Below are 12,338 nucleotides of genomic sequence, written 5' to 3'. Positions count from 1 at the left end.
TGAAGCCTCATGTATTTATGAAGTTGGTTAGAGAGAATTTGAGGGAGTGAGGTTCTGTTATGCACTGGCATGATGGTTGGTTTTTTTTTCTGTTTGAAACTAGTTGCTTGAAATTTCCTTACCGTTTTGATAAGCATTGCTGGTGATGTGAATAGGTTGTTAGAAATTGATGTAGTTAACTTTACGCAATGCTGACTGTTAGTTTTGAACATGACTTATGCTATGGTGAATGTTAGAGCAATGTTGTTAGAATTGTTATATGGTGATAATAACTTGCATTTTAGGTTCCATTTGTAGTTGGTGTACCATGGAGTTGCTTATGCGAGGCTTTGGAAATGTTTGGAATTTCGTCATGGTTTCTTTTTGTTGTAATGGTTTAATGTAGAGTTTATGTAAAAATGGTTATGTATCGGTTCATATTGATTTAGGAACTTGGCTTATGGACAATTTTGAATGTCGAATATATGGTTATGTAATGAAAATACAAAAATATAAGTGGATGGTTGAATATGTGAAATTGACGTAAAAAAGAGGTTGAATGATAAATGAAAATGCAATGTATTTGGAAATTGAATCGAACCGAACGGTTGCGATTCAGAATGTTGGAAATGAATGGAAACTTTATATGATAGTTGTATGGTTATTGTAATGTAAAGTAATTGTTGAATGTTTTTGTTTATGAAATTAGAAATGAATGGATATATGATTTGGATCGGATGGAAATGTATGGTTTATGGTCCAATGATGAATGGAAATAAGGTTTTGGTTTGAAATTATGATTTGGTTGATTTGGTCAAGGTTGACCAAAGTCAACACTTGGTCAAAGTTCCACTTTTTTTCGTATTTTCTCATGTAATGAATGTTTTATAACTTGTAATGGGTTTTGAATTTTGGGAATGAATAGATTGATATGGAATGAATAAATGACTTGTATTGAATTTTTAATGAATAAAATTCTTGAAATGAATTGATGAATTTGAATCATGATTCTATGGTATGAACATACTTAAAATGGATTGAAATGAACAAGAATGAACATGGATGGTAACCAAGGCCATGACTTGAATGAAACATTAGCATGAATCCCAAAGACACGAATTATGGGTGGGCCAAAACCAAACTAATGAGAATGATGGGTAGTACCAAGCATATATCAACTTATGCCTTAGCATGGACCAATGGGCAATGAGATTTCATGAACCAAAGGACATGTCATGAACAGACTATACACTAGAAATGAACAGATGAAATGAATACAAACCAGCCATGAACAAGCTATGGGCTAGAAATGGGAGAATGCCTGGATGACATGCCATGGGCTTGAACTTAACCAAAGATTGTGAACAAGTGGGCCTAGCCTGGGTCTTAGCCAAGTAAGTGACATACACACCATGTAATGATGATGGACCAACGAAATGGGGTCAGGGACACACACAGGGAGTGATAACCATGAACTAGGGTTTAGGGATACTAGATCAAGTGAGGATACCAATATAGGGTTTTTCTTCATCAAGAAGTCACAGTTGGATCACCAATGGTAAGAGCACGCATAAACCTCAAGAGCTACCCCCAATTAGGGTTTGATCGATTGAGCCACCCTTATCTGTAGAGAAACCCTAGCTTCCAATAGGTGCAAGCACAAGGCTCGGGATCCATGATACATGTCCTCTTGTATTGGACCATGATTATGCAGATGAAATGAAATGTCTATAAGGCTATGCATATGATAAAGATTAGTGACCTAGATGAACTTTATGAAGGGTATGGTGAATTTTGGGGTATGACACTATGAAGAAAAAAATACAAGAAAGGATGAAACTGAAGTAAAAGATGAAAACTTGTATGATAAACCTAGAATGACATCCATTCAAATTTAACACAAGTTTGCAGCTTTCTTCTCTGTTTCATCCCCCTTTCACTTTACAAGTTTGCATACTATGAGTGTGGTTCACATGATAGTTTGTCTTAATTTTCCACTAATTTTTTTAATTAAAAGTATGTACGTTATTGATAAATATTGTTGTATGTTGTTGATGTTGTTTTATGTTGTTTGTTAATAAGTGGTTTCTCATGTGCAACTAGCAAGTGGTTATGGTTCTTTACTTATCACTGATGCAACTGGTTGTGTGAATATGGATCTAAGAGAGTTGCGAACTTTGTTGTGGAAATATTATGAGTCTTTCATATAACATTCCCATAGAGAACACATGTTTTTTACTCTCCCTTCTACTTTATCCTCTTCATAGCTTCCAGGAACAATTAGTTATCAAGTTCTCCCAATCTATGTTAAATAATTGATGGTTTTGTTGATAAATGTTATTAGTGAGTTTGTTATAGCATATGTGATTGCTTGTTTCACTAACCCCTCATTGAACTTGAATTTATTTAAATAGATTTTTGAGATGATAATTAGAAATTTATTCTTGAAAATCAACTTAGACAATCCAATGTCTATTAAATTGCATGCATCTTGTAATTCATGATTTACTCTTTAGCCTATAGAATTAAATTCAATGTCATAACTTCTTCAAAACAATGATGATAAATGGACGTCATTCTAAGTCTTTCACATAAAATTTGATGTTTGCAAAATAAACTAGAAAAAAAAGAAGAGGAAATTATATTTTGTGTGAAATACTTAGAAGATATTCATTCATCGTCATTACGTTGAAGAATTTGGGATTTAATCAAATTATATGGGTTAATGAATAAATCGTGAATTACAAGATGCATGCAATTAGAAAAACATTGGACCGTTTAAGTTGTTTTTCAAGAATAATTTAATTTTTCTGATTATTATTTCAAAAATCTATTTGAATGGTTGTATATGGTTAATGAGTGACATGGAAAAACAAGCAATCTCATATTTTATAATAAAATCTTACACATACCACCATGGTTGGGACATATAACCATGGTGAATGTTATTTTTTATGCGCTTTAATTTGGTTGCATCTTGATATCGAACCCATGACCCTATATTTATGGCAATGGTTGTTTAAGTCAACCGTTGTAATAAGTAGCATGCTACATAGTTTATCACAATGGTTGCACGTCCGTGGTTGAAAATAACGAACTTACAACCACACCCTTCTTCACCACGGTTGGTCAGGCGTGATGGTATCCCTATTCCAACTGTGGTGAAATGGTTTTTTCGTAGTAGTGTTACCACCAAGAGTCAAGAAAATTGGTGTGAAGTGGGTTTAATAGACAAAATGAAATTAAAAAAGAGAGATTGGGAAGCATAAGGTAAAACTTGTGTCCAAAGGATACTCACAATAATATGGCATATACTACAATGAGTTTTTTGCTTCTGTGGCAAGATGGAACATTGTAAGGGCTATTATAGCTCTTGTAACTTGCAAGAATTGGTAAGTTTAGCAATTTGATGTCCAAAGTGTATTATTGCATGATGAATTGCTTGAAGATGTCTATGTGGATCAACCTTTAGGCTATGAGAAAGGAGGACGAGAAAAGGTCTATAAATTGAGGAAGGATCTTTATGACCTTAGGCAAGCACCAAGATCCCGGTACAACAAAGTTGAATCCTATTTTTGTCATGAAAAATGTCCTCGTGAACATACCTTATTTGTGAAACATAATGGAGACACCATCTTAATTGTCAGTATGTATGTAGATGACTTGATTTACACTGACAACAATGATGACCTGTTTGAATGTTTTAAGGAATCAATGAAAATAAAATTCACCATGACATGTATGGGTAATATGAGGTGTTTCCTGGGAGTGGAAGTAAAATAGGAAAATGCACAAATCTTAATACATAAACAAAATTATGCCGAAGAGATTCTTGCAAGTTTTGGCATAGATCAATGCAACAAGGTGTGTAACACCATTATTCCACGATGTAAGCTAACAAATTACGAGCATGACAAGCCTACTGATGCAACAAGTTACAAGAAAATGGTAGGATGCTTAATGTACATGCTTGCAACAAGGTCTGATCTAGCATACTCAGTGTGCTTGGTGGCTAGGTACATGAAAAGACCAATTGAGATTCATTTGGACACTGCAAGAAGAATCCTTAGATACTTGAAGGGAACTGTGAATCTTGGTGTCTTATATAAGAGAAGTGACATTCTAGAGATACAAAGGTTGTTGGGATTCGGGCTATGCAAGAGATAACGATGATAGAAAAAACACATAAGACTATGTGTTCATGCTTGGTCCAGGATCCATTTATTGGTCATCAAAGAAGCAACCCATAATTACTCTATCTACTACTGAAACAGAACTTGTAACAACAACTTTATGTGCTTGTCAAGGCACGTGACTTCAAAATATTTGTATAAACTTGGATAAGCTCATAATTATAACACAGTTATAACGTGTAACAACAACTCCACCATAAAGTTGTAGAAAAATTCAAGCATGCATGAAAGATGTAAGTACATTGATGTTAGGTTTGATTTCCTAAAAGACCTAACAAAAGATGGAATAATTGAAATATGTCATTGCATTTTAGAGAACTAACTTGCAGATGTTTTAACAAACCATTTGAAGTTAGATTGGTTTTGCACCACAAGGATAAGACTTGGGAGTATCTGGATTGGAAGAAATTAGATAATTAGTTGTTTTGTATTATTTGATTACTAACTTACTTTGTGTTTTGTGTTAGTTAGTTGAAGTTAGTTATCCACTTATGAAACATAACATTTGTATACAAGAACCTTTTCACTAACAATAGTACACTATAAAATTGACAATCTTTAAATAAATACAAAATCATATCTAAAAATTATATAAAAAAATTAAAATCATAATTAGTCATCGGGTCCCTTAAGTTAATTTTAAGTTTCAATTTAGTCTCTCAATAAAAAAATAGTTACAGTTTGGTCCCGCAATATTAGTTCTGTTAGCATTATTGATCCCTTTCGTTAGTTCAACTAAGAAAACGTTAGTATTTGCCAATATGTCATGCCAACTGTGTAATGACTAAGAAAAAAGGATAAGTAAACCATTATTTAAGGGTTTCAATTATATCAAAGGTCTTCATCTTTTCCAGAAAAGTGTTTGTGATATTCATTGTGTTGGTGTGACTTCTTGCTTTCTCAATCTCTTCATTTTTGTTGTATGGGATTGCATAGAGGGTTTAATAGATTTTCCTTCATTTCATATTGTCTCCATTTCTAGGGTTTTAATCTTCTCCAATGTATAAGTTGTCAAGCAGTACTTCCATTGGAACAGCTGTGTCGGTTATTCGCACAAACAAGAGGATGAAGTGTTTTTGCCAAGAAGAATGTGTCATCCGTACTGTGGGTGACATGAATAGTGTTAATTTTGGGAAAAAGTTTTGGAGTTGTAGAAATTACATAAATCATGTGAATAAGGGTTGTAATATATTCAAATGGTTAAAGGCAATTTTTAAATTACATAAGTCATAAACTACAAGATAGGCCAAAAGTGGCATAACTAGTACACATTAAAGATCAACATTATCAGGGTTGGCTCATAACAAGTTTTAGGCCTTTTTGAAGTCTCATTTTTTTGGGTGGTTGTGAGTTGAAACTTCAGTTGGTGTTGACTGATTTGAAGCAGCAGGAAATGATGAATGAGTTAAAGTAGCAGTTGGTTGACTTGAAGCAGCAGGAAGTGATAAATGAGTTGAAGCAACAATTGGGGTTGGCTAACTTGAAGTAGAAGGCAATGATGAATGAGTTAAAGCAGCAATTGGTTGTCTTGAAGCAGCAGGAAGTGATGGATAAGTTGAAGCAACAATTGGGGTTGGATGAGTTGAAGTAACAGTTGGGGTTGGATAAGTTGAAACAACATTTAAGGTTGGCTGAGTTGAAGCATCAGTTGAGGTTGGCTGAGTTGAAGTTGTATGCAGCTTGCAAGTGGCCTTGTTGCGACCATCCTTATGACACTGATTGCATTTGATACCAAATTTTGCTTGTTTTAGATGTGACTCATTTCTCACTTGTTCTCAGCGTCTTTGTTCCTTTTCTTCTTGCGTCTACTAGATTGCCTTTTTATGGGTGATGGTTGTAGATCAACAACATCTATTTTTGTCCATAGAGATTCTTCATTAACTGGATAAATCACAAGTGCATAACAAGCCTCATGGCACTCCTTTTTTGTAACAATCAGGGGCAAACTCATCAACTTCTAAATGCTGATCTTTTATGCATGAAATTGCATGACATCATGGCATCCCTGTCAGCATCCACCTTCTACACGAACATTCATGCTTTGAAAGGTTAATAACAAACTTTTCTTCATTGAATGATATATGGCTAACCTTATAGTCAAATCCACATGCATGCATGTTACAAAAGTGGAAAACAATTATCAACCAGAATGGGCCAATGCTAATTCAAGTCATATCTAATGTTTCAAATAATGATGAATCTTCATTACCTAACAATCCAATTGTTTGTTATTTGTGATTCCTTTTCCAATTTCTTTTTTATATTTGGTAGAATGTTATCATCATATTTGGGAATCTTCTTTATGTTGCACTCCCACCTTTGCATAAGGTATACTCTTATTTCCTCAATCATAGTCACAATAGACTTGGCTCTTAAAGCTACAAATACTGAGTTGAATGCCTCTGACATATTATTCACTAAAGTATCACATCTTCTACACTAGTGGTCCCTCTTTCATCAAACTTGTCACCTTGATTATTCAAATCTTCAAAGTAGCAAAATCATCAAAAGTTCATTTTACTCCATAGTTCAAATCATCTAAGGTGTCATCTTCCAAATTATCTTCTTCTATACCATTGGGTCCTACATTATTTTCTTCTATCACATCTTCCCCGTAAACTGGATACATGACATATAAGTGCACATTCCCATTAATTAGTGCTATCAATTTCATTCTATTTATTCCTGCATCATCTTTCAACAAAACTAACTCATTAATATCATTACATCATAATACCACAAACTCTCCATTTTTGGGTATCCTAAATCTTTTAAACCACCCAGAACCTCAAAATAACTCTAGAAATCAGGACCAACTTGTCAAACCTCCTATAACCCCTTGTAACCTAATCTGTTAAACTTAACACCCCCTTGATGGATAGCACACTCAAACCAATCACTAATGACCTAAATACACCAAATAATGCAGAAATGAGTTTTTGAAGAAGGATAAAATGAAGGGTTCACCTTTTAATATAGTAAACGCATAATCGTACCTTAGACTGGAAATGAATTAACAGATCTTCGTCTTCGTCGCTCCAAATCTCCAACTATCGTCGTCTTTGTCGCTCCAAATATTCTCATTCGCAACTAGAGTTTTAGACAATGAGAGAGTAGAACAATGACCCGTGGTTCGAAGCTGAACAATTTAGATAGAAAAATTTACTTTTGTTGATAGGTGAAGAGTTCAAACATTATGTTTCTATCCTTAGAAATGATATCAGATACTTTAAAATAAAATATGTTTATTAATAATTTCAAAAACTAAAACAGTATATCTTCCAATAAAATTTAACAAAAGGGACTTATAAGACTAACATAGGTGTTTTATGGGACTAGGTAACATTTTTGAAATAAGAGACTAAATAGAAACAATAAATTAAGTTAAAGGACTAAAAGATGAATTAAAGAAAAATTAAATAATGAGTAATAAGTTCACAATAACTATGTTGTAAATAGAATATATATATATATATATATATATATATATATATATATATATATATATATATATATATATATATATATATATATATATATATATATAAATTTTCCGATTCATTCAAACTAAATAATAAAATTAATCTATTTTATGGAATTTGTTTTTAAAATAATCAATATTTTAAAATTAAATATCAAAATAACCACATTTTCAAATTATTTATCAAACCAACCACTTTTCAAACAAAAAAAAATTACCGACAAAAGCACGTGCCACTGCCCTGTGACGAATGCATATTTTTTTGTACTAAGGCTCAACCCTAATGGCGCATGCATGCACATGATGCAATAAGAGCAAACGTCACTGACAATGACACATGTTTTGTTTTGTTTTTTTAATTATTTATTAAGGGAAGCGCCATGGGGAATGACACATGCATGTAAAAGGCTATTAAACATGCGTCAGGAATAGTGAGACATGCATGCAATACTGGTGAAAAACAATAGACAGTTGCGTCAGGAGAAGTGACACATACAATCAATATTAGCATTTTGCATGCATGTGTCATAGACAGTGACGCCTTAGTGCAAAAATATATGCATACGAAATGATATTTAAAAATGTGTATAAATATTGAGTATAAAAATAATTTAGTTGTGAATGGAAAAAAATAGAAAAAATATGTAAAATGAAATTTGCTTAAAATTTTTTAAAACGTATAAAAAGAATTCAGAACGCTAATCAAAACCTTCCATCGTGCTAAAAACGTTTCGCTCATCACTGCCGCTCACGACCGCCGTTCGCCGCTAGCTTCTCACAACCGCCGTCCACCGCTAGCTTCTCACAACCGCCGTCAGCCGCCAGACTCTCTCAATTGCGTTCGCTGCTCACAAACATCGCCCCCCTGGTTTCCGTTCGCATTAAGGTTAGATTCTCTTTATTTATCTCCCAATCCTTGAGCTCTATCTTGCAAAACCATCATACAAATCCTACCTTCTCTCCCCCTTTCTCAATCGAAACAGTACAGGGTTTTAGGTATTTAAAAGGTAAATGGGTTTAGTGTTCAATTTCTGTGATAGTCATAGTTCAATAGTTACTGTAACAATTTGATAGTTCAATTAGAGGTTTGATTTAGGTATTTAGGGTTTAAACCCCTAATCTCTCTCGATTTTGGTGATCCCTAGTAAAGCTCCTGCTGCACCATGTGTGTTGTTTAGCTAGTGCTGTTATCGCTCTGTCAGTAGGGCTGCTAGTTTTTTAGCTTGCCCTGCATGGTTGTGGCTTAGGGATTATTATCCTTTGTGTTACTTTCATTTTGGATTTGGTTGCTTGTTTGTATCTTTGTTGCTTTGTAGTTGTTAGCTGTTAAGATCGCACACTTGTTTTAAGTTGTTTGAAGTTTGGTTTTGTTCACCATTTTGTGTTTTTCACTGTCATGTACTATGTATTATCTTAATATGAAGTAAATCTCGAGTTTAAGAGTCTATTTTGACGTCATGGTGGTGTTATCAGGTGAGCTATGAAACACGGGCACCTCTAAAATTAGATGAGTTTAGGTGTCCGACACTCGTACGACACATGTTTAATAATTCAGACAATTGTTTTGAAAAACATGTTCTTTCTTTTGTTTCGACATTCCTTAGATGGGTGTCCTTATAAGTTATAACACTCGTAAGCCAAGTTTGAACAACTTGACAACTGGCCTACAAAAATATTCCTTTGCTTCGAAACACCTTGTACACTCTTTGGACACATCTCAGGCACTAATAATAGGGTCAAAGATGTGTCGAAAATGTTTAGTTTTTTTTTAAGATATTAAATTTGATCAACTAGGAACTTAAGACATTAAATTTGATCACAACATTTTTAATTCTTTTTTATAATATACAAATAGATAAATGCTCATTTTAAAGTGTCTAAGTCTGTGTCCACGTTGAAGTCTGTGCTTCATAATTGCTGAGACTTATATAACTGTTATATTGCATCCGCAATTGCGTTTGGCAGATCAAGTTCCTTACATTATTTTTATTTTTGAGCAGTGGTATACTATTCCCTCAATAGGGATAATGCACAGTTCTACTCCCTTTGATCTCATTCTTTTCCTGCGGTTTAGTTAACAGTATCCTTTGTTATATTTTGTGGGAATTATGTCTGTAATTGTGTTATGTTGTTTACTTATTTGGTTTTGTTGCAGGAGAGGCATCATTTCCTTCAAGAGATGAAAATGTATGTCACTACCATTCTTGTCAAAGTTGTTGTGCAAATGTTTCAAATGAATCTCTCTTTCTTTCTCTAATGAGATATTATTGATGTTTTTAATCATCTTTTCATAGCTTGGAGGCCAATGTTTCTGCACTTACAAATTTTGAGGTCCTTGATTTCATACGAGGTAAAGGAGCTTCAAAAGATCCAACACGGGTTATTGCCAAAGTAGCAATGTCCGAATACAAGGTTCAGAATTCTGCTGAGACAATAGATTGTAGATAACCCTTTTTTAGTTGTGATTTTATTTGTCTCCAATAGATAATAAAGCTTTTTATACTTTTTGTGATCACAGGTTTACGATTATTTGGTTAATACTGCAGCTGGTTGTCAAACAAGGGAGAACGTCAAAGAGTATTTGACAAGTATTAAACAGCATGAGCTGTCAGAGGCTGAGGTTCTCAATGTATTAAACATCAGACCAGCTGCTGAAGTTGAATTATTTCATGTAAGTATCATAACTATGTTCTTCTCATTTATTTTATGTCTGAGTAAGCTGTTGGATGCTACGTCAGCTACGTAGCTCTGCATTTTCTTTATGTGTCCACATTATCTGCAATATGTATTTTATGTTATTTGTGTTTAGCTTTGAAGTGTCGGGGTTTGAGGCTTTGTAGCTAACTGATATTATTTGAATTATTTATTACCCTCTTACATTTGTTATCAGTTCCCAAGAAGTGAATTAGCATGTATATTTATTCACCTGCAGAAGTAAGTTTTATGAGCATATGAAAACATGATGACCAATCTACAAGATCTTGTAATGTTTGTATTCTTCAACTTTTCCTTATTAAAAACAATGCTCATTTGTTTGCATCAAATTAAGGAGCAGCCAAAAATCTTCATAAGCATAATTTATCTCCATTTGCATCAACAACGTCAGAATTAAAACCTAATAGTACTTCAGAAAATGTAATGTTTCTTGTTCTGCTTCTTGTTCTTTCGAGAGTTAGAAATGATTGAATGTAACTTCTTTCATATCAGCAAATTAGACAATGTTTTTTTGCCAAATTAAAGCTCTTAGAGACTGTCATTCTTCGCGGCTGACTTGGGCTATCATTCACCTACATATTTTCACCGTAGAGTGACCTTGGCTCATTATCATATTTTTGTTTGCAAAATGCGCATTTGAGGTATATCAATTTCTGGCTGGTTGTTTTGTTTTGTAATTGTGTATAGAATCCAGGACCATTAGATTTGTGGCTCTGTCATGTTACCTTCATATTTTCATTGTAGAGTGACATTGGCTTATTTTTCATATTTTTGTTTTTGTAAAATACGCTTTTAAGGTATCTCAATTCATGGTTGGTTGTTTTGTCTTGCAATTGCATATGGAATATGGGACCATCAGTATTACGGGTATGTCGTGTTATCTACTGATTATGAAAAACTAGATGTGCATCATGAGTTAAGCCTAGATATTAGTGTGATGTGTTGTGTTTTTCTGGACCCTGATTACTTCCGCTCTACTTCTAGGTAATGTATTGATCTATATGACTAACAATCTGCATTTGAATGTCATGATTGTACCTTTGCATAATTGTTATCAGTTTGTTAACTTTTAATTATTATGCAGATCATAGAGGATTGCACAGTCCGTTTTCCAGATGAAGAGATAGCTGAAATAGTAGAACTGGTAGAAAAAACATTGCCAGCACCATCTAACAAAGAGACATCAAAAGAAATCTCTGAGGGTGAAGAAGAAACTGAAACAGAGAAACATGAAAACGTTAATGAGATTAGTCAAGATCAAACTGAAGATGGAGAACAAATGGACACAAGTTGAGGTCTAATCTTAACTTCAATAGTTTATGACTAGCACTAGAGGATCTCATTTAGGTTGTTAGGTGAAAAAGTTGAATTGGTGAAATGATTTTTATATGAAGATAGAGTAAGTCCTGTGGTCGTGTTACTTTTACAAGAAACTTTAGGAATTCAATTGCTGGCTTTGCTTACTCTAATATCAAAAGTTTCTTAAATTTTTTTAAATTTATTCTTCTAATGTTTGCTTTGTTTCTTGTCCAAAAATATAGAGAAATTCTTATCCTAACCCTATGGAGTCGAAAAACACCATATGAAAAATCCAAAATGCCCCTCAATTTTTGAAAATACATTTTCGGACGCACCTTGTCTTAAGTCAAAATGTTAACTGATATGGAAATGTATCTCCGAAATATTTTAAAACACACCTCATGCATCCCTCTTTGAGAGGGCCCATTTTAAACATTTATTGATCAAAACAGGGCAAATTAAATTAGTTTTATGATTTCTTAAATGAAAATGACGATTTATAAATGTCAAGACCTCTGTTATGTGATGAGCATTAAACTATGCAATCGATATGCAAAAAATGACATATAAATGTCAAGACCTCAGTTATGTGATGAGCATTAACTATGCAATCGATATGCAAAAAATGACATATCCCTCCTCTCATAACGATCAAGGCAGATATCTCTATC

General features: G+C 33.6%; 1 protein-coding gene across 1 annotated transcript; it reads left to right on the top strand.

Annotated features, from left to right (window-relative positions):
- The first annotated feature begins 8,272 nt into the window (after window positions 1-8,272).
- Window positions 8,273-11,865, top strand: LOC127127990 (uncharacterized). Its single transcript, XM_051057249.1, has 5 exons — window positions 8,273-8,539; window positions 9,809-9,840; window positions 9,948-10,065; window positions 10,172-10,324; window positions 11,453-11,865. Exons 2-5 carry the CDS (start codon window positions 9,833-9,835, stop codon window positions 11,660-11,662), a joined length of 489 nt encoding a protein of 162 aa, XP_050913206.1. The 5' UTR covers window positions 8,273-8,539; window positions 9,809-9,832; the 3' UTR covers window positions 11,663-11,865.
- Window positions 11,866-12,338: the final 473 nt, after the last annotated feature.

This window comes from Lathyrus oleraceus, chromosome 3, assembly GCF_024323335.1.
Source record: "Lathyrus oleraceus cultivar Zhongwan6 chromosome 3, CAAS_Psat_ZW6_1.0, whole genome shotgun sequence".
Classification (NCBI taxonomy): Eukaryota; Viridiplantae; Streptophyta; class Magnoliopsida; order Fabales; family Fabaceae; genus Lathyrus; species Lathyrus oleraceus.
Note: the sequence above shows the minus strand (reverse complement) of the source record. Positions and strands in the feature narration are given on the sequence as shown.